Source organism: Chroicocephalus ridibundus, chromosome 2 (genome assembly GCF_963924245.1).
Source record: "Chroicocephalus ridibundus chromosome 2, bChrRid1.1, whole genome shotgun sequence".
Lineage (NCBI taxonomy): Eukaryota > Metazoa > Chordata > Aves > Charadriiformes > Laridae > Chroicocephalus > Chroicocephalus ridibundus.
In genome coordinates, this window is record NC_086285.1 from 134,493,458 (window position 1) to 134,517,459 (window position 24,002).

At 38.7% G+C, this 24,002-nt stretch overlaps 1 protein-coding gene across 5 annotated transcripts in view; it reads right to left on the minus strand.

Moving 5' to 3' along the window:
* The window catches only part of STAU2 (staufen double-stranded RNA binding protein 2), a 170,381-nt gene that overhangs the window by 73,199 nt on the left and 73,180 nt on the right, over nucleotides 1-24,002 (minus strand). For 4 of the 5 annotated variants that reach the window (XM_063327055.1, XM_063327056.1, XM_063327059.1 and 1 more), the window contains 3 exons: nucleotides 23,320-23,451; nucleotides 19,209-19,269; nucleotides 8,449-8,756 (listed from right to left, as the gene is read on the minus strand). In XM_063327055.1, the coding sequence (XP_063183125.1) occupies nucleotides 8,449-8,756; nucleotides 19,209-19,269; nucleotides 23,320-23,451 (501 nt within the window). Of the gene's footprint in view, nucleotides 1-5,489; nucleotides 8,757-19,208; nucleotides 19,270-23,319; nucleotides 23,452-24,002 lie in introns of those variants that run through there. The other variant, XM_063327060.1, reaches the window with a different exon arrangement.

Genomic DNA, 24,002 nt, shown 5'->3' on the forward strand with positions numbered 1-24,002 from the left:
TATCCAGAAGCGTATGTGGCCACGGAGTAGTCCGTGCCAGAGCAGATACATCCCTGAAGGAACTATGGCCTGTGGGTAAGGTAACATTGGAGCAGGGAAAACCCTAAGGGACAGTGGCCTGTGGATAAGCCCATGCTGCAGAAGGGGCAAGGGGAAGAGTCCATTGAAACGTTAAATCCTACAGCCTAGTCCAAAGGGATGAGGAGAGGAGACTGTAATGGGAATACCACTTAATTATTGTAACCCATGATTTGCGTCGCATTTTATAGGAAATACTACAAGCAGGAACCACCTAAACCAGCAGAGGACAAGCCTCACAAGAAGTAATGGAAGTGCACCAGTGACCAAACCTGAGATGAATTTGGTGACAAATAACTCCACACAACACGCTACCTCTCCTGTCCCGAGCAACTACCACAACAGATGGAGCCCAAGTCACGGACTAAATGAACTCAATGGACATTTGTGGACTTTTTAAGAGGTGGCCCATAGACTAAAGGAATGATATCTGCGTATGTATCAGAGAACAGCAAGGGCAGGGTGGTTAATGAGGATCTATTGGTAGTATGGGACCTGAGCATGATGTAAATGTTATGGAATAAGGGGTGGAGAGTATAATGGTTTTGGCTGGGAAGGAGCTAATTTTCTTCTGAGCAGCTTGTATGGTGCTATGTTTTGGATTTGTGACCAAAACGGCATTATTAGCACACCTATGTTTTAGCTACTGCTGAGCAGCGCTCACACAGCACCAAGGCCTCTTCCGCTTCTCACGCTGCCCCACCAGCGAGCAGGCTGTGGGTGGGCAAGAAGGTGGGAGGGGACGCAGCCAGGAGAGCTGACCCCAACTGACCAAAGGGGATGTCCCACGCCACATGACATCATGCTCAGCAATAAAAGCAGGGGAAAAGAAAGAAGGGGGAGAACATTCAGAGTTATGGTGTCTGTCTTCCCAAGTAACCGTTATGCGTGATGGAGCCCTGCTTTCCTGGAGATGGCTGAACACCTGCCTGCCGATGGGAAGCAGTGAATGAATTCCTTGTTCTGCTTTGCTTGTGTGCGTGGCTTTGCCTTTATCTCAACCCATGAGTTTTCTCACCCTTGCCCTCCTGATTCTTTCCCTCATCCCACCTCGGGGTAGCGACCGAGCAGATGTGTCGGGCTTAAGCTGCTCACCAGGGTTAACCCACAAGAAAAATCTCTGGTAATTTGAACATCAGGCAATAGTTTGGAAACTGGTGAAAGTACAAACTTCACATTAGGGGGAAAAAAAAAAAAAGTGTCCAGAAGAGACAGAAACTGAGATAATGAGGACTTTGTCAACCATTTCTACAGGTGTTTATACTCCCTGTGGGTGAGAGACAAAGATTGCTGTTGAGATTATCGTACGTACGTGCCACTGAGTACGGCATAGTACAAACACACAGGAAGACAATGCCCTTCTGCAAAAGGCCGGATTTCAGTACTTTGAGTGACGACAGAGCACAATGTCATTCCACACATGACGTTACAGAAACCGATGTGAGCAATAAGCAGGTACAGCGCTTGACTATGACTCAAGGCACCAGGACAGGAACCAAAGGCCCAGTTCCACAGCTTGTTTTGCAGAAGCAGGTATTGATAACCCATGGCAACACAGCCACCCTTGAGCTACTTCAAGGGGTTTCACGAATACTTATTTTTAAATATAAACTCCCACTGCCCTTGGAGTGTTAGCATTAAGGTGAATCAGCTGATCACAGTTCCCTCTGGGCCTGACCATACACTACTATATTACAACACTTTTACTAATATTTGCAGTCTGGTCAATCCTGCTGGGAAAGAAGTCTCCAATGCCTTGCTGGGAGGGGTGTGGGGGTGGCTAGATGCACGGTTATAGACACAGAATTATAAGGGGGTTTGATCCCAAATGTGGATGAAGCAAGATTTGCTTTAATAGCCTTATTTCAAAAGTATTCTCTAACATTATTCTACAAACACTTTCACTTTTTAATATCCTAATTTTTCCTGATTTTTGGAGATAAGATCTTCAAAGAAGCATTTATATAGAAACAGTTTGCTGACATAGCCTTTAAATCCATTTTACATTAATGATGCCAGGAAGCCTGATGTCATAATTGCAAAAGCTTCCAATAATTATTGTTTGATTTTTCTCATTTGAACAAGTTATGAGACTTCTGTACTCCCCACAACTAGCCCATTTGCTGGGATTCCAGTCCCAAGCCGACACGGGCCACAAACCTTTATGCAGCCGACACGTTCAAGAACAGAACAGTATCATCTGGGTTTACATTCTAGTTTTTTAGCACTTGCTACACTGTCCCTCACTGGTTTTGGCTGGAGACTTGCTAAAACATACCTTCTGATTCATTCATCTTTGAATGAATCAAAACTTTCAGTTTTGAAAATACACTCTCTTTGACAAGTGTCATTATAGTTACAACTATATTCATTATAATAAATTCACTGCATGGAACCCTTTCCCCCAAAACACAATAGAAGTTTACTTTTTTTTTTTTTTTCTCAAAAGTGATCTGGGGGAATCTGAGGAAAATCACATCAGCTGTTCATGACTCATAAGAGACGGTTTGTTGTTTGTCCAGTTTACCACAGCTTGGCTGCATTTCACGCCTAAATAAATGATCACTTGAACACAATCACCACAAAACGATTAAACTTCTAACTACAATTTTTATAGTGTAGGCTCAGTAGATAACTATTGAGGAAGAGTAGAGGTGAATGACGTAGTGGGGGGCCACTTTACACAAAGCAGTGAGTAACGAGAAAGGCTGAAAGAAGCAAAGAGAAGTTGCTGCTTCTATCCTGAGAGAGGAATGAAAATGAAAACAACAACAACAAAAAAAGAAGATCGTCTGTTGTAAAAACTGAGACAGGACATTTGGGATGGGAAGGTAGTCTATAGTCCATCAGACACCCAGAGACAGGAAATGCCCACTGATTTTCTGGGAAACCACGGAAACTTCATTTTAACGTGCTGCTTCAAAGCCCTCTATTGAAGCTTTCACCTCCATCACTGCATTCTTGTTAGTCTGTTTTCATTTCTTCCCATCGGCCTCCTCAGCAGGGAGATTCTGCTGAGAATGAGATGCAATGCCGAGCATTTCTAAGAATGCACTTCTACTCAACAGAACGATAAAAAAAGTCTCATAATTCCCTTTACTGTAGCTATTTGAATCTGGAGTCAATGAGGAATGCTTGGGTTTTTTTGCCTGCTTGTTTTTCTCCCTAACCTTGCAATCCGTACCAATGAATTCTTGCAATTTTCAAAGCTAATTCAGAGATTTGTGTTCTGCAAGAGCTCAAAAGACTGGTAAATTTCTTGCTGTAGCTGCCTTCTCCTTATTTATCATGGCTTTTTTTGTGAATGTGACAAGTTTATGGAAAATTTTGTAGCGCAGTCCTGTTGCCCAAATCCATAACTGGTGTGTCACTCAGAGATATAACAATTTGTACAAGTAAATGATCTGGCCTTTGTTTTCCAGTCCTAGAGTTATACTGAAGATTATCAAAAAGAAATATCCTGGTGTGCTGGCAAAGACTGATGAAATTTCAATTGAAAAAAGTCCTGCTTGCTGTGGCAAGAGAAAAAGGTAGACGAAAAGGGATAAGATGTTGCTTTTACTGAGGTAACAACCAGCTTCAGAGGTAAGAAAGAAGGGCAATAGCTAATGTCAAGACTTCCAGGGAGCTCTTGCAAGTTAAGTATGGATATTTCTCTGGGTCATGTAATGAACAAGAACTAACGAAAGGAAAGCTGCCTCCATCTAGTGAAGTCCAATGAATTTTAATTTAACTAAGCAAGCAACATTTCTTAATCATAAGCTGCTTTGGAAAAGAACTTTTGAATTGAAATTATTATTTCAGCCATCATCAATGAGTTGGCATACTTGGACACAAAATGTTAACGAAGGAAGATAAAGGATACTGCATCAAATTTCAAGATGTGGAAGTTGTGATGATAATAATTTATATTTCAATTATTTTCTTCAGTCTTAACCCGGAATCCCTCAGTCATTCCTTTTGTATTAAAAACTTCCACTGAACTCAAATCCGATTTTCATGACTGTGTCTAGGAGATTTGTTGCAGAAAGGGTTTCAGGCCCAAACTCTTCATCATTTAGAAGACCAAGAACTCTTCAACCATCATGAACACTGTCAACAAGTTCTGACAGCGAATTTAATATTGGTCAAAGAAATCTCAGGTAAAAGCAGAGCTGGGATTCACAAACCTTCGCAAACTCAGGTGGGATGGATGCGAAGGTCACCCACCGTCCTTTCCTTGGGAAGCCAGGCGCCTGTTCTGTGGTGCTGCGCTCGTCAGCAGCCACAGCCAAATCAGAGACCAGGGAATGGTCACAGCATGGCCTAAGCTACGACCGACGGCTGCTTCACACACTACGCCGAGCCCGAAGAAGCCAGACTTGCCCCTTTTTTGCCCTTCCTGCCAGTGACTACATCCTTCAGCAAAAGCGGTGAGAAGACACCGACGGAAGTCCCATTATTGCTCACATGCGAATGAGAACCCACAGCACGCGAGGACATGTCTGCACCCGACAACACAGTACAGGGCAGAAGTCTCAATGGTGTGACTGACTGCAGGCAATGAGTTCACCGTGTGGGGCAACAGGCCCAAATTTGCAAAACACTACGTAGGGTGCCCAGGCTTACAAGTGAACTGGAAGTCCAGTACCTAATCTGCACAGGTGTTTATGAAAATCCCAAGAAACATCTATCTTTTTAGATTATTTTACACCTCTAAATTACTTGCTATTAGCATCCTGTGACAATTTTGAAAATGGTATTTATGTGCTTTTTAAAGTTTAACCCGCTCCAAGAAACTTGCAATTACATACAGATCAGACCAAAACTATAGCTCTTTCCTTCAAATTTACTGAGGGATGAATTTCCCTGAAATTTTCCTCACTTACGTATCTCAGTAGTGAGATCCAGGCACTCCTAATTCCACGTCCAACAAAGCAAAACGAGTGTATGTTTTGTTCAAAGCCACTGTAGGGAAAGGTTTGAGCTCAGTGTCAACCCTCGTGCAAAGTGTGGAAACTTAGTTTAGGCCCACCTCTGCCGACAATTCCGAACCACGCGCTGACGTGTATATGCCACAAGTAAACCTGACTTTAGAGCATCCAGCAGGACCTCTCCTGTGTGTGCAGTCACTTAGAAACGTATGCCTGCGCTACCGGTTGGGGAAATGAGAACCATTTAGAAATGCCCAACAATAAAACATTTAAATCTATCAATGTATAAAATGAAACAGTTAACCACCAAACAAATGCGGAGGGGGGGTGGGGGGGAGAAGGTATAAATTGGGTAACCATTGCAACCAAAGGAATACATCACGTAGAAACTATATCCTGTGTGAAGTTTTATTATGTAGCCGCTACGGAGAAAAAGTTAAGATCTCTAAGTCCTGCCAACGCAGCAAGCCAAGTGCGGCCACAGCCACGCACGGGGACTGATTGCGGGCACTCAATCGTGGCTTTGTAAATTTTACGATCTTTGCTTCATGGAAACTCCCAGCGGAATTTCCTACTGGACTACCTGCAACTCAGTAAAACCTGGAGGCCCAAATTATTCATGTGTAAACAGCTTCTCTAAATGTTTCCATTTACACAAACTCTCTGAATAATTTACTGCACTTAAACGGTCAGCAAAAATAACTGTAACTTTCCTAATCTAGTTACAAAACAATGGCCAAAATACCACATAGTCACTTAAAAATAACAATTTTAACGAAGCTGAATTTTCCTTTAAACAATCTCTGGGCAAAGTCTGCAAAACAAGTAACTGGTAGATTGCATTCATAAATATGAAGCAAGCACTAAAAATGCTTTATTCAGAGTATGTAAAGGCTTGCTTGAAGTATTTGTGTTTAATTATCACTGGTAATTTGAAGCCCGAGCTTTGAAAGTATCCAAGCTAAACACCTGTTTTTCAGTGACACTGAGCTGCTGCTTATGAATTACAAATATCTTTAGAATAATAAGCCATAAAACATAAAAATGTCATTTTTTAGTACTTTTCCATACATTGGTCCCAGTAACTCTTAATATTAAGGGCTTACAATAGAACATGGCTGAGATCATATACAAACAGTTTAGAAGAATGTAAATTAAATAACCACATTTTAAAGACGTGTCCCCTGCAGCTAAAGAAGTTCAAAAAAAACATTCAAATAAGCAAATAACATTTTTTTTACATTTACAAATGAAACATCATATGAGTATTTATTGATCTTTTTAAAAAATTCAAAAATACATTGTAACAGAACAGAATGTATACGTTCTTCAATGAAAGACAAAACTATGGTTATCATCCGGACCAGAATACAAATACATGCTAACAATTTAAAAATCATTTTTGGGTCATTCAGGAAACACGAAACAAGCTAGCTGTTTGCAAATGCAGTAGTTTTCTACTTAGTAAATATGCCTGAGAAAGTTAACCTGTAAAGAAATCGGCTTTTTAAACTCTTAAACACAAAGAGCTTTCTAGGCTGAAATGGTGAAGAGACCTGTGATGTGCACCTGACAGGCCACCGAGCCATTTCCCACAGACATTCTGTTCACTGCGCTACCTCGGCTCAGCCACCCAGCAGCGGCAGAGTTCCACATCAACACCAGGCTTAGTCAAGCGAGGTGTTAAAAAGCCTGCTAAGGCGGTGTAAAACCATCAGTTACATACGCAGCGGGCAGATGTTAATAATCGAGATTCTCTACCAAACTTCTCCGTCTGTGTCGGGGCCAAGTAAAAAGTAGTAGTCTAGTTTACGGATGAAACTCAAGGTACTCAAGGTAACTTTTTGGCTCAAGGTAAGACGCTTTAAAAACAATTTCTACATAAGCATCTAGAATCAAAGCATGAAAAAAACCCAGGACAAACACAACTAACCATTTTACAGGAACCACATACTGTAGGCAAGTAGGAATCAAAACAGTAACATAAACTGTGCATTGGTTCTATGAAAATAAAGTGTTACTAGTAGACACAAGCAATCTGACAAGATGTGAAAGTGAGCAGTGAAGACTTCACGGATTGAACTTCTTTTCATTGGAATTCATCTGTTTCTACTGCAGGCAGGTAACAAATGGAACTCAGGAAAACTGAATTCCTTTTAGCAGCTTAACTCTACTACGGTGAGGCTTAGGCTTTTACCGTTTCTTGCAGTAAGAGACATTCAAACTAATGAATCAAAAATGACATTTTAAAAATGAAGACCAAAAGAAAGCTGAATGTACATTTTAGACAGAAACAGCATTAGGTCAAAGCCACAACTGGTGATATCTGATGTTCGCAAATGTAATTTAACTATGCTGCTTATGCCAACAGAACATCTGACACTATTTCTCGAATTCTAGCAGCCTCTTTTAAATCACTTTCAACAACTGCATACTTTGTAAATTACACGGGCTTTGATGAAAAAAATCATTATCAGGCATGCAAAAATTCTAACAGAAACCTCCCATTTCCAGAATTTAGTTACATGATCAAATTACATATGCTAGAACATACGAAACCAACTTTTCAAATGGAACAAATTCAGAACTCTGAAAAGGAAGAAAAAAACAACAAAAACCTCCGACAGGCAAAAGAATATTTCTACATAGCTGGTCCTATCCTCCGATGGTGCAACACAGTAAAATGAGCTACTATCCATATATATGTGTAATTTTGCATGTAATGGTGATCGGGAAGAGGCTTCCTTTTCCCATCTTCCACGCTGCAGAAATGACTGGATGTACTACAGAGGCCGTCACTGCGCTATGAAATGTAGGGCATTTGCCATTGCTGGATACAGGTCATCAGCGCTGAAGGACTCATGTGCTGACCCAGCGCAGGACATCTTACATTCTCTAGTATTGACTGCGATGTCAAAAACATTCTGCACTGCTCTGACACCAGGTCTGCTCCTAGGCTGCACCTTCTGACCAAAGCGTTGTTCTGCAGGTTACAACTAAGAGGTGCAGGGTGGGAAGCAGAGTAACGGCTTTCACGACCCGGCCCAGAAGGCAAAACGCAAAGTTAAGGTGGTGCATCAGCACATTCTGGATCAGAGCCCAAGAGAGAAACCAACGCCAGAGCAGTATGTAAAGCTTCTAATGCCAAGAGGTGAAGACTCTCAAAGAAGTGCAAGTAAAAAGCATGATTTAAGCCTGTAATTATTTAAGGAGAATAAACAAAGGAGAGAAAGATGGCCTGCAGTAAGGTGAATGGAGGAGGAAGGAACAAAAAAAGAGAAGGAGGGACATGTACATTGGTGCAGGGTTGTATCTCCTGGACCCAGAAACTGCCTTGGACACCAGCTAATTTTACAAGATAAGTTACATGCATGCCCACATTCAAGAGGGCAAGAGTGAAACCTTGATGGCAATGCTATGATTCTGGCTGAAGAGCTTCATTTTCCCCTTCCCATACCTGAAAGCCTTGAATCCTTGCCAAATACTCCAGCTGTTTTGAAGGCTGCACTGCAGAACAGGGGGAAGCAGGAGATATTCCTTTTAGACCTATGGCTTCGGCAGTTGGGGATGTTCCGTTCATGAGAAGTTCCCTGGCAATCGTAGCTGTGCTATTTGTTGTAGGAGATATGCTGAAGAAAGAGCTAGAAGTCTGGCTCATTTCTTTGGGCGACAAATAGCTTACAGTGGTACCAGGGGCTGATTTGTTGCGGCTTGCTTCCATCTCTTGATAAACATCAGGAGAGAGATGGAGTATTCCCTTTGGCGCTGAAAAGAAAAACAAAGATCATTCTCATTACTCCAGAATGGGTTTGACGCGTAGACAATTTTCATTAACATATTTTGCAGTAGAAAACAAGGTAAGCATTTAGAAGCAGTATCTTTTTTTTTACAGTAACCGTAAATGAAGTTACATAATTTATTTAGAAACAAAGCAGATCTGATGTGCCCCTCTTCTCCCTGTTCCCCCACTCTTTTTAAGAAGGTACAAACCGAGACTTTAAAAATGTGGCTGGCACAGAAGAAATGAGGTTTGGAGATCTACAAACTACGAAGAACAGCTGCTATTTCAAAATAGTAGCAGGATCGTTATTTCACTGCAATCTTCTGCCTCCTACCTGATACAATAATTTAGGCTGTTATTTGACAAATAATTTAAACTAGCCTATGTCAGTGCTGTTGCCACCAGAAAGTAGTTCTTTCCTCTCCCACCTACAGCTGCTGTTTGTACTCTCCAGCTGGGCTATGGCTTGTGCCAGCACCAGCACCTGTAGGACCACGCAGTGATGCTCATAACGAGCTGTTGGAGGCAAAAGAAGGGCAGGACAGCTTCTTGCGGTAGCAGCACTGCCTCAAGTGCTGGCTTTAAGTGTTTGATGAATTAAAACGGCAGCCTGTGCTTAAATAACCTTAAATTGCCCTGCAGCCACATCGTGACTGTGCTAATGACTCTTATGTGACTGACCACTCTTCAATGAAGAGGAATTTACTTATTTATTTATTTGGCTGCATATATGGCATCCTATTGTCTGCAAATAGCTACTTGTCTTGGACAACATTTATACTGGACAAGGAACGCATGCATGTGACATCCTTAATACCAACAGGAGTTAGTGTAAACAGGAAAAAAATCTACATTTATTTATGTGCATTACTTTTAAATATTTCCAGTGACATGTAAATTAGGGATAATTTGCCTACATTTCAAAATTTTTAATATGTTTTTAGAAAGCATCTCAACCCTAAACCTGCCTGAAAACAAGAGTACGTACTTGATCAGTTTTGATGATATTCCTGTGTGTGGAAATGTGCGGAATTAAGGCTGAAGTTTGCTAGTTTTCATATACATGAAGCATAGGTTGGAAACCTGAGCACCCCGTTTGCTGATGTAAGAGGAACACCCCTTTCTTATTATTAATAAATTGAAAAATGATCTTGAAATGTGTAATTTCGTATTAATAACATACTTTAATCTTCTAGCATATATCTGAAAATAACATGGGTGAACCTGAGCCATATGGCATTTCATTCTAGGGTTGATAAACCTGTTTGTTAACTGACTTAGTAATCCCAAAGGGTTCAATGTTTAATTCATTTGCAGTACATATTAAATTAATCTCAGAATGTAGAACAAATTCAAAGAAGTGAAGAAATTCCAGTTACCTAAAAAAAGGATTTTAATCCTACTAGTGCAGTAGTATTTTTAAATAAAATGTCTACCACAAGGAGAAGACTCAAAAAAATATTACCAGTAATTAATATCCTCATTTTCAACTACATGGTGAAAATGGAACTTCCTTACTGCTGACTCTGCAAACTGCTTACAGGTGAATCTTTTAATCGATTTACTCACACATTTGGCTTTTAAATTAATATTGCTTTCAGAAAGCTGGAACATCAGCTTATACTATTCATAAAGATGGATCTATTATTCACCTGATTTCTCACCCCACCTGCCTTCACGGTGCTGGGGAGCCTGGCTGGAACCTGAACTCTAAGTTCAAAGGTGTTTTACTAGGGCTTACAACCAGCTCCAAAGCCAGTGGACCGTGCGCTGAACTCTAGCTAAGCACAAATTCAACACAATGCTACTGGTAAGGATGGAGAGGCCAAGGTCCCTAAAATTTCTTTTCTCCATTCGGGACAATTTAGAATATAACCTTATAGATAACAAGAACTGTGTAAACACACAGAATTATTTTACAGTGCATGATCACTAAATGAGAGAATGATTCTATACCCTTTTTCTGAGGCTACAATCTCCAAGGCCTATCACTGCTCATATTTTTAAACAGTCTTACACAAGAGACAACATGAATGAAAATTGCAATAGATAATACAGGTATTGATAGCAAACGTAAGGTTCCAAAACCAAACAGCAACAATAATATCGAGTGGCAGGTGTTCACCACCTCCTAAGACCTACCCACTGTAAATCTGATTTCCTACAAATGTTTGAGAAACAGAAATGAAAACTGAGCAAAAGGTAAAACAATATACTTGTTTAGAAATAACGTATTAGCTCCCCCCAATCAATTTCACAAAAACACAGTACAACATTAACTTAAAAAAAAGTTTAAAGAAGTCTAAAACCAAGTCCAGTGCTGCAGATGTCTGTTCCATTGATGTAATATTACTTAAAACAAACATTTTACATGCTTTCTCAGCCATTTCACTGTTTTTACATGATCCACCCAAATATCTAACTGCTGTCTGGAACAATGGTTTGGAATACTTCCAGATTACTAAGCTTTCTAAATGTTAAAATAACTAATATGCAGCATATGATGAATAAAAAGATATTGAGCAGAGTATAGCAAATGCTCCTAAAGTACTGACTTTACTCTAATGATGATGTTAAATTAATAATAGTACTTTTACACTTACGCAACACCTTTCTGCTAAAGACTTCAAAGTGCTCTATAAGCAATAATTAATTTAAATCATACATTGGCTCTGAGAGGCAGATATTATATTACCATCATTGATTATCTCTGGAAACAAAGTAATGTAATATTCCAGACATTACATTAATACAGTTGCAAGCTATTAACTTTTTACATTCAGGGCCCATGCTTCATGAAGCTTCTTACAAACTTGTTTTAAAAAGCCAATAAAAACTTGGTCTCTTTGAAAACTTCTAACAAGTACATATTAATTGTAATCATTATCTATTTTTAATATATTATTGAGGACTTTTTAATGTCATTCCTCACTGTTGCCTGTTTACTTCCACTCTGTTGAATTGTAGAAGGGCATATATATATTACAACAGTTTAGTTACATTAGTAAAGATGTTATCACAAGACAAGGAGTACGACATCAACAGAGGAGTAAGTGTAAGAACAAAAGAACTCTTCAGAAATATCTTAATTAGTCTTCAAACAGGTACTTTAATAAAAAATATGGGAGAAAAAAATACTATCCACTAACGCCTTTTTGCATTGCAGGAGAACATCTGTAGGTGAATATTTTCTTTTTTTTTTCGTCTTTCAGCTAAAAAAAAATTGGATTTTTGTGTCTGCTAAGTATTTATCCCATACTAACTACACCATACTCCAAAGGTAGCGTTGTAATTATTAGTACTCACAGAATCTATAACACTACCATTTAGACTAACAACATTGCACCTTCTGCTGGACATAACTTAGAGGTACATTCATGAAACATGTTAAAACAATTTCCGTTTACATTATTTAAACCTGTGGGCTAATGTGCTACGAAAATATGTAGGCTAGCTATGCAATGTAATCACTAACATTTGAAAAACATGTCTTATTCATCCTTGACGGTAATTGCTAGCAGTCTCTCACAATCTTCTGAAGTCTCCAAAAACCCCACACCAAAGACTTCTCCTACCTAAGAATAAATGTCTTGATCTTCCATTGTCTACTTCTACTGTCATGTACTAGACAACTGCAAAATCGTTTACAATCCAAGGCAAATGTATGATTAAGATGCAAAATGGCCCTGCTATCCTTCACAAGCCTTCCCCTTGAAGTGTAATCTCGGTGCTTTGATTCCACTTCTTCTCATAGCAGTAGAAGAGGCAGTCTCCAAAAATCTGTTGGAGTACTGTTATTTTTATCCCTAACCCTTTCTCTATAGAGTCCCCTTGGCTAGGAAGACAAGGTGCCCTTGGCTGGGAAGACAGGAGGACCCTTCTACAAAAGGGTCCCCCACTGTCTGGACCTTCACTCCTAGAGTTCATGGAAAACAAAACTAATCATCGGAGGGACCTTCCGCATGAGGTGAGGAAGCAGAACAACTGACGATATCACCAAATGAGCTTCAATGACTTCACAAAAATGGAATTTGTTGATACAATGACAATGACAAGCTACCCCACAGCATTGGGCTACTAAGTTAAGAAAAGTCCAGAGTGATGACAGTGTTGCCTGCACACTCACAGGTATTAGTGCCTACACTGGTACCACTGGTGTCCCAATTTCAACTTTCTACTTCTGTCAGGAAGATCAGAAAACATGAAAAGCTCAGATTTTGATTTTATCGTACAACTCCAAAAGATGACCTACAGAATCAGGCTTGCATGGTCAATGCACATATATCTAAGTGTCAATTTTCTCTCTTTTCTACATGACCGTCGCTGTAGGGATAATCTTCCTCTACCTTCACTCAATGAATTCTGGTTCAAGGTCGCTCACTGACTTTTCGTGTTTCAAGGACACTTGGTCTAATCCATAACTTTATTATTTCTCAGAGAACCACAATTTTCTCCCTGGGCCCTCACCTGTCCTACAGGAAAGCTATTCTTGTTGGTGCATCAGCAACAGTGTCAGCTGGTGTATGACTTCCCCTGACACCCCTGAAGAGCACATGCTCTTCCCTGCACTACAACCAGTGATATGAGGCATCAGCATGGGAGTACTTTCACGTCTTGTATAATGATATGAAGTAAACTATGATATAATTCTGTATATGACATGCTCATATATTAACACCCTGATATTTGAAATAACCCATCACTGGGTGAAAAAAAGATTGTTATAAAGAGATAATCAGTATTTTCAGAACTGAATGAAATACTCAATACATAATATAAAAAAAAATTTCTTTCAGATTATGCTACCTGTATTGACATTGAATAAAGCCTTCTTAAATTGTGCTGCTTAAAATACGTGGCAAAATCATGTAATAAGGCACTAAGGAGGAAAAGCTAGACCCAGACCTAATCCTGACTTCACTATTATGTAAGTTAAAATGGACAAAACCTTAAGAGGCATGGAGGAGTTTCACCTGCAACAACTCCTTCATAGAACTGGCAAGTTTTCAACATGCCCTAGAACATGGCCCATTACAAATCCACTGAGAGCAAAAAAGAGAATTTACAAAACCAAGTAACTATTTCAATAACAAGACTGAAAAATGTAAATATTATCATAAAAAGAAATTCTGATTTTATACACCACTCACTGTAAAAGCCTATTTATATACTAGAATATTTTCAAATTTTGTTTTATTACCTCAGTAGGAACTCAGAAAACGTCAGTCAAACAATTGAGTAGGCAAATAGTATGGCCATTATGTTCTCAGTAATAGTCTACACACAATCTTGGCTTGAAATACCAAGATGCAATCATTACCTACTTAGCACAGCTATCTGTGGTATTTCTAAGTCACCAGCTACTGCAATATTCAGACATGAAAAAATGTTTTGCCATTACACAATGTCCTTCAATCAAAAGATCTTGTCTACATGACCTTAAACAAACTGATGTTATATAAAAGTCACTCATTAAAATACTGGTTTATTTAACCTTAAAATAACTACGACACTGAAGTAAATACTATTTAGTTCCTCAAGAAGTCAGGTCTTGATAACCTCAATTTCACTGGATCATTTTCTGTACAGCCAAAAAGGAAACTGCAGTATTGCAGGAGACTTAAATTGCACACATTTTTTGTAACATTTGGTGTTTAACTCATGTGAGCACAGTTCTTTGAAATCTCCCACAGCTTTACTCCTGCTTGGGAACACAAGATTTTGGTAAAAATAAGACTTAGTGTTTGCAGTGGGGAATTTCTCCAGGATATTCTGTGAAATATTCAACCAGACAGACAAAACACCTACACTATTATTTTTACATGATAATTTCTGCATCATAAGTTTCCAACAATATATCAGTGTACCAGACAACCTGAGATCAAGATGAAGTAGGTTCTGAAAAGAAGCAATCTAAATGCAGAAGAAAGGACAGTATCTTTATCCATAAAGACAATCAGCAAATTTGGAGCAGAAGCAAATGAAGCTAGTGAGATGGCAGATCAGTGTGCTTGTAAAAGCTGCAAGAAAGTGATTTTTTGGGAGGTAAAGCAATTAAGAGAGTGCCTAAGTGCAACTGCAGGTGACCTGTGCAGGCAAGACTGTTCATTAACAGATTAAGAGGGGAATGAGAATTGTGATGATGAAAACAAAGGCATGACCCACGCGTAGAAGAGATGAAAGAATGAGCAAGTCTACTAGACAAGGATAGAGAGGTTGCTGAAGCCAAGAAGGTCAAGGGGGACATCAACAAGCACAGCATAGGTACGAGTGAAGATTAAATCAGAGGAGGAGAAAGTGGTGGGGGAGTGGAAGTCATAGGGATAAGATGTTTGATGTAAAGGAAAGGGGATGGAGGAGAGAATGGAGAATTAAGTCTTGGTTCTGACAGCAATAAAACCTCAGTTTTGAGTGATTCAATTCTTCAAGGACATTACCATCCTAGACTAAGGATGGGTTCCAGGCTGGGGGGAAGGAAGTAGGAAAAGGAGAAAAGACTTCAGAAAAGTGAAAGTATTTAGAGAAACACAGTATTGAGGTTAATTGTGTAATAATGTTTCATTTGCTTGACTGAAGACAGAAATCCAAAGGCAGATGATTTGCAGAATTACATTACTAAATCTGAATTTGAGAGTTAACATCAAAAGAGAGCTCTGTATTGCTATTTCGCATGCAGATTTTTTTCAAAGGAATTGACTAGCAACCTTGAACAAATGTAATTCATATAGGAATTTTAGGGGACTGGGAAAAGCAAAAGGAGAATTTCTCTGAAATTACCTCTACCCATATGGTGGCTGTTACCTCTTTATCCATTTTATACATCAAGAGCTTAATGGTTGAGCAGTCTCCTAGAGTGCTAAGACTTGGGTTCCTTCTCAGCCTGAGGGCATACAAACCACAACCCTCACAGCCCAAGTGTATGTTTCTTACATATGCACAACCCACACTACTCAAGAACCAGGCAGCTCGCTGCTTGCAATACTTTTTTTCTTAACCTGTATCTAAAATATCTTTTTTTTTTTTTTGAAAATTAGCACATCAACTGAGCAGCTACAGAGGCAAGGCATTATTTAAAGGTAACGAACTGCTGAAAGAGACCCTAGCCAAGGTCATGAGACATAAGGAGCGTGGACAAATGGCTCAGCTGATGGAACTGCTCCCTGAAACACACAGTGATGGTATAATGGTATAACGTTCACCTGACAGTATGTTTGCTGAAAAAGACCACAAAACAAAACAAAAAACCCCAAACCAAGCACATGGGAACTACTGTTCTGCGGCCTGTGCTTCTTCAAATAAGTGGTGTTGTCAGCTCCTCTTACTGTGGTTTCTATTCAGGACGACAAATAATTCAACAAATGTTTAGTGATGTATCAGTCTAACTCCTAGCAAGAGTGTGTTATAGTTGACAAAGTTTACTAAGTTTGGAAGCAATTCAAAAGTGAAGTTCAATGAAAGAGTAGTACTTAGTGAGCAAAAATGCGTACAATCCACTGCAAATCATCTTTGAAACACACCCAAAAGAATTAAATACTTCAGCAAAATATAACACATATAAATTCCAATTAAAAATGTCTGAAATACAAAACAAAAATTTTATTCCCAAGCCATAGGTTTCAGTTACTGTTCATGGAAATACGGGGGTATTAAATTATCTACTGGAAGTCTTCACCAAAAGCCCCAGTTCAAAAATAAACATGTAGAGGAATAAAAAAAAAAGACTTTATACAAACTAATGAGGGCCAGAACTATAAAGCTGACATAAACTGTGTTTACTGCAAAGTGAATATGTATTAGTAGTATGCAAAATTTCATAAATACATGATTTATTTTGCACTTATTTTCTCCCCCAAAAATGATGAAGAAACATCTAAGTAAGAATTTGAATATAACCATACAGTTAGGGCTTACAATAACACCATATATTTCCATATTTTTCTATTTCTTATATTCTTGATCTCTTATTATTTAAGTAGATTTTTAAAAATACTAAAATGTTATTTACGGAAAAATGCTCAAATTTTCTCATCACAGATTTAAGAAACTCTTCTGAATATCTATTTGCTTTTTTCTCATTGCCTTTTTTTTTACTGAGAACAATTGCATGAGATCAAGTACCTTTGTTCCTTAGGAGATCATCTGCTCCTGCTGCTCATTTACCATCTGAAATCATAATCATCTGTTGGTGACAATCTAATCGTCTTCACAGTAACTAATTGTGATGTCACAAACAAATGATTATGATTTCAGGTGGTGAACAAACAGCAGGAGCAGATGTACTCTGAAGAACAAAGACTGTAAAGTCATGCACGAATCTCTAGTAATAAAATGTTAGGCAAGAAAAACAAAGAGCCTGTCCTTTACAGAGAGGTAGGATTGCACTGAATTTTTTTTAGTATTAATTTTTCAATACTTACTTTGTGACTCCCAAAATTGCTGGAGATTAGATAAAGGAAAAATATACTATGGAAAATCAAAGGTGGGGAACATATAAAAACAGTTAGGCAACTTTTTTCCCTCAATAGATTTATAATATATAAAACCACTGCTATTTTTTTCTTTTATTTTCATATGTTTTTGTTCTTCACAGCTCATCTACAGCTTCTCCAAGAACACATACTGTATGATGTTTGTGATTACCCCATCCAGAAATATAAAACCAAAATATGTTTCCAAGAATATGCACTTTGCATTAGGATTGTTTATTTGTTTCATCTTTTGTTGTTGTTGATAATTGCTTAAGTCAAATCCAGAGAGATAAATGAGCATTCTGTTGACAGTAAACATCTCCTGTATGGGCTGCAAATGCTTGTGGCCTGCCCACGGTGTCTCAATGTCTCTTCCAGAAACTCAGGGAAAAAACTCACTCAACGTTCTTGTTATTTCACGTGTGAAAAATGTCTAAGATATCCCAAACCAAGAAACAAATAGCTTCTTGTTTCTTCTTTAAGATTGTGAAATGAAGAGGAAAGGTAAAGAAGTAAACCTGTGGGAAGAAGCTTTGCCAGTGAGTAGGAGGAAAAGAAGTGCTGCAAGAATAGCTGCGAAAGTACATGATAGAGGGGAACAGAAGTTAATTTTTAAGGATATTTAACAGAGAATACTGAAAATGCATTGAGCGAGGACAAAGGAGGATACAGACTGAAGGGTATTTCCCAGCAAAAACGAACTACTTAATAGTATAAGGGTACAATGAAATATGTTCTTCAACTGTACTAAAATATGTAACTGTTATGATTTTTTACTTTGTTGTACTAAAGTATAGAACTTCACTTTACTATTGCAGTCTTATTTCACACTGTTTCAGATGGAAACACAGTGCATTACGCACACAAAGAAAGCGTATCCAACTGGAAAAGGAAATTGATGCACAGTGCGTTGTCTAACAGGACAAAATTGTTTTCCTGGAATAAAATTACTGGAAATCTGAATATGAGCTGACAAATAGTAGATGTAGCAATCTCAGAGCCTCAGATTTTCAAGACCGCTGAAGGTTAGGTTTTAGTGTCACAACAAATGCAAACTGTACATTTCTCCTATAAGCAAGGCTATAGAAGGGAGGAAGCTGTTCCATTTGCCCTTTAAAACTTTTTACAATAATGCTGACACTGCAAGAGTAGGTACACCTTCCGACAACTGTTGTTCTTAAATATAAACTAGTATATTCATACCTGAAAGGATGTGACATTTTTGACCTCAAACAGTGGATTTTATTTGGAACTGCCTTAAAAAAACCTGCACTTCAACAGGTGCGTGACAGATCACACACGCAAGTGATCTCTTCTTTCATTCAAAAGGAGAAGACACTTCGAACTTCCTCAGTTCTCCTTGATGAATTACTATAGGTAGATGAATTACTAGATGGTAAAAAAACATTTGGATGATCAGGCCTGTAGGATGGTGGTAAACTTTGGGGGACCTAATAGCAGCCTTCAATACCTAAAAAGAGGTTGCCAAAAAGATGGAGCCAGGCACATTATTGAGGCAGCAGAAGAACAGGACATAATAGTCATAAACAAACAGGAGATGTTCTGACTGGGGTAAAAGGAAAAAAAATCAATGTGAAGATAATTAAGCATTGGAACAGGCTGCCCAGAGAAGCTATGGAAACTCCATCCTCGGAGAACGGGAAAAAGACATAAAGAAACTGGTCTGAACTCTGTACCAACCCTGCTCTGAGCAGGCAGTTTAGCTGACCTCCTAAAATCCCTTAAAACCTGAAGGATTCAATGATTCAATCAGTAAGTAAAAATCTTCTTGTTCCTGCGCTCATTCATGTCTATACTTACAAAGAGGACACTCAAGAGTTAATTCATCTAATTGCAATAAAAACCCTAAAATATTTACAAAAAGCATTTCAATTGTCTTGAATAATCCAAATCCTACAGAGACAAAGAGAAGTAAGTATAAATATAAATTTAGAGAGCAATACTTACTGTTACTTGTTGGCTCAGGAAACCCAACGTTCTGGCCGTTCCAACTCTTGTTTTCTCCAAGCTGAAACAGGTAGAAAAAGACAAATAAGTAGAGAGCAAACTACTCCTTAAACATAACATTAATGTTTATAAATTTAGTCGAAAGATTCTAAAAAGGATGACTTGGGATTGCCACATCTGCTCACAAAACTTTGCTAACACATCTTAAATTTTGTCTAAAACAGGTTATTTGAGGAATGCACCCTTCATGAATAAACATTAACAACTATTGCCTAACACTGAAATATAAATGTTTCCCCAAGGATTAGGCTCAACTCAATATGTTACCAAATCAGACTTAAAATCAAATGTTTTAAGCAGCTCTCAACCGAAAACATGCACAGACAACAGAGAAATTACATTCTAAACCAAGATGATCCTAATATCTGCCTATGAAAGAATGCATAAACACTACAAAGTACTTTGGGTGTAATTTTAAAATATTTACTTGCTAGGAATCCATTTAGTTACTGAAGTGGAAGCAAAAAAAAGATTGCAATTTTCCATTATTTTAATATATAGACTTTTTTGAGGAAGCTATTTGTCCTCAAATTAATTTTATTATGTTTAACACTGGGTATTACTCTGACATAGAAAAGAGGAGCAATTAACACAGGCGTTCAAAATGAGGCCGTTCCTGAAGTCTGCAAAGTAAATAAGATGTCAGCGTTCTAGATTTACGTGTAAATGTGGATAAACAAGTCCAAACTTCCTCATGAACGAGGAGCTATTGACAGCCAGCTCGATGAATGTGAAACAAATGATCCTTTTCAGATTTCACTGGGATTTTACAGGCAAACAGAAAACCTTGCAGCAAAGCAGCCTATATGCCGTGACAAAGTTGTAGCCATTTGCCCTGGAAGACAGGGGTTGATTGGAAAACAGAAGAGACGCGAAGGAGGATCGGCCAGCTGAAATCTGCCTCTGCATCTCGGAGGTTATGTTAAGGCTATTTAGATTACTATCATGTTGTAATGCAGACTACTAGATGGTACGTTTTTCCTTGGGAAGGGGAGGACACACTATGCAAAGCAGCTCTTCCAATCATTGTTTCCCTGCCTTTCCGCATCATGTACATCCCACAGAACGTGCTTACAGCCTAGGCAACGTGCAATACAAATGGGAAATATTTAATGGAAAGGGAGGATAGGTATTAGAGCTGGCTCTCAAACTGGTTACCCATATCCATGCATTTTAATTTCACATAATTCCTTTTACTTGTATTATGAAGCAGATAATATGTATATTGGAAAACATGGAAGACAACAGTTCTTCAAATGAATAAGCAATATGAAATGTAAAAATATGTCTGCATTTACTGCTGTCTGGTACAACAACAGCACGCTTTTGTCATGAATCCATACTGTGCATCCATAACATGATAGAAAAATCAGCATGAGCACGCTGCTACAACAGGAGAAGAACATTTCCAACTCTCCTCATTCCTCTCTTTTTACTGCTTATTAACTTGACTGTGATAGGGAATTTAACAAGAATTCATCTATCAGTAAGTTATCCTTAGTGCTGCTGTCTCACATGAATGCAACCTACTCTGGTCTTCTCTCTAAGAGAATAAAAGTGGCAACAAGAAGTGGCAAGAAACAAAAAGATGGAAACATGAAAAAATGAAGATATTGCAACACTCCATATCTCATCCATAGAGCTAAAATTCTGATAGCTGCAAAAAGTCTCAAATTGCTCTCCTCAGGGCTCTGCACAACCATTACTGACGTCTTCTAGGAATCGGATTACCTCAGGGAAGAGCAGAGCATTTACTTTTTACATTACCTGGATTACCTGTTTACCTGTGCTGCCACCAGCACTACGCATGGCTCTTGTAACAATCTTAGGTCTCCATTAAGAGAATGAATATAGTCACATTTTATGCACTGGGATTAAGAAAAAAACACTGAATTTCCTGTTGCTTTTTTTTTTTAAGGGAGGGGAAGGGGATGAAAGGACTAGGGGAAGGGGGACAGGGGAAAGAGAAGTTTCCTTTTTTAAAAGCATCAAAAACAACACAAGTGAAAATTGTCCATTTAGATGCCAACCTGATACATCAGCTAATCTACACTGTGCCCCATTTTGGATTCAAAGAGAGAAACAAGCATCTTCTAACAGTACTTCTTTATTGTGCAATTTATATGGAAAGAATTTTGCAATGCTCACAGTGGTAGAGATCTAAGGGCTATTTTCCCTCTTCTCCAGCACAGTTTAGTTTGAGAATTAAAATGCTTTCATCTACACAAACTAACTTCTGTATCTGCTTTAAATATGTTCGGTCTGTTATATACAGAAGATAAAGCCAGATGTTCTAGATATTTTATGTCCTTAACCCCAACAAAGCTATAAAAATTTGTGCTATGATCTTGAATACTCCCACTACATAAAATTTGAGTAGTTCACATTTTTTGGATATGGTAATATGTTTGCTCATTGTGTTCAGAATAATACTAGGACATTGCATGCTAAGATATCTATGTCTGCAAGCAAGTAATTAAACTTGGTTTTCTTTTAAAGACAATGCACTTGTAAGCAACAGCTTAATAAAAGTAGGGAAACAAAGCAGCAGCACCCCTTTTTAGCCACTCAAATATTTTTAAGGATTTCAATGTAACCACAAATTTCCACTGTGTAGAGCTCTCCAAAGCAACAATGTTGTGGGTTGAATTTTTTCTGGCTTTATCTCTGAAAATTACTGAGTAAAAATAGTTCAGCCAATTTGAAATCCAAGAATGAAAACCTATGTTTTCCTATTAGAAAAAAGTGTTGACTTTTCTGTTTTGCATTGTTTTTCAAAAAGCCCTTTGGACAAATTGGGAGTGAAGAAAAAATTGAAACTGGTAGAAAGTACCTTCTACAGCAGAAAAGCCTCAACATTCTGGTGAAAATGAATTATCATTTGACTCTACAAGCCTTTTCTAAAATGGCTATGTCTGCACAGCGCCTTCTCACTAGAAGCCATGTAGCCTCCCAAGTACTCTGTTTAGAGAACTGTACACTTGCATATGACTAAGATATATAGTGAAGAACGTAGTGAAGGTGAGTGTGAATAGCATACATAGAGCCTCTCCTCTCAAAGGAGAGGGAAACAGAAGGAGGTCAAGCCAAGTAATCAGTACAGCATTTATCTTTTCCTGGCTAGGAGTATAGAATGTATAGAACAGAGTGTCTTCCTTTCTTTCTTTTTTTTTTTTTCTTTAAGAGAAAGAAAGCATGTTTCAGAAGATATATATATAGATACACACTATATTCAGATTTATCATGTGGTCCCTAGAGAAGCCCAGCAGAACATCCTGTTGACCTGAGCTAGCTGGTGCAGCCACAGCAAAGATTTAAACCATGATCAAAATATATACATGCAGTGACGCTGCGTAAGACCCAAGCTGTTCACAATCTGCAGCTAAGCCAAATACCTTACCAAATATCTTTTCGGGATACGAAAGGCAAAACCTTAACACCCAATTTTGGTTACAAATCACATAAACTTCCATCAATAACCTCAAGATAGAAGAGGAGTGCTAAGTTGCACATCACTAACATGGAAATACATACCGGCAACGCACACGAATTTAAAATGTAATTTCTTCTCCACAAGAAAAAATTACACATTTTTTCTTTCTCAGTCATCAAACCTGAAAAGGCCATTATTTTTCTAGAATGCTTTCAGTCCATATGCAATGGGAAGACAAACATTGACTAGTATGACTATTTCCCGTATGAAAATTAATCACATCAGTCCTCTCAGTCCTCTCGTGGATGCCCAAAATGGAATAAAAGCACGTTCATCCTGATTTGTAAGTCGAAATAGGCACACACATCACATGTACACTTTTGCACACACACTATCCTCTGGAACTACATTTCTGTTCTTAATTACCCTTACAGGAGGAGAGGCTGCACTTACTGTAGCTATAGAGCTGTAGCTAAACAAAGGCTGATCTCTGACAAGCCACCCCCTAAAACAGGGGGTGCACAAGTTTAAGCTTCCATTCTTAGTAAATGAGTAGCTGATAGAGCTAAGAAATCTAGACAAAGGTAAAATGTGGGCATCATAACAATTGGGTCTCACCTTTTCTGGCTGGTCTTGAAGTGGAGTAGAGGCTTTGTAACCCAGCTGTAGCAACATTGCTTCTGCTGCATTTCTTTTAGCTATTTTCTTGTTTGGGCCTGTTCCAGTAGTAATCTCATTACCTACTTTTACCTTAAAAAGAAAACATTGATCATAATCACGATAAATGCAAGACTCCTTAATCTTGCTGACCTACCGACAACCGTCAGCTCTTTTGATGAAGATGCAACCTCAGAGAAGTAAGAATAGAGCAGAAGGGGACCACAACACGGCTTCACACAGAGCAGCTTGTTTAGATTTCTCAGAAGGTCCCTAAACTCGTACCAAAGAGTTACATTTTTCTGTAAGCCAGTGCATACACAGTTGTCTCTCCCTTCACCAGCCTCTGTGCCAACCCCATTCTCCCTGCTGAACATCTCCCCCACTCTTGCTTCCCCCTCTTTCTTAACACAGGAAGCGCTACAGGATCTGGAATTCCTTGCCCTTGCAGGAATATCGCCTGCACAAGATGCAGCTCCCCAGCATCATCAGGATGGTTTCCAGAACAATAGAGACACAAACAATAACCTGAATAACCTGGAGATTTAAATGAGAGTGGTTTCTAAAGAAAGATGAAACCCATGTTCGCATTCCTCCCCCTTTGTCGCGCTGCAAGGAACACGGGGGCCGGGGCTCCTTTCTGT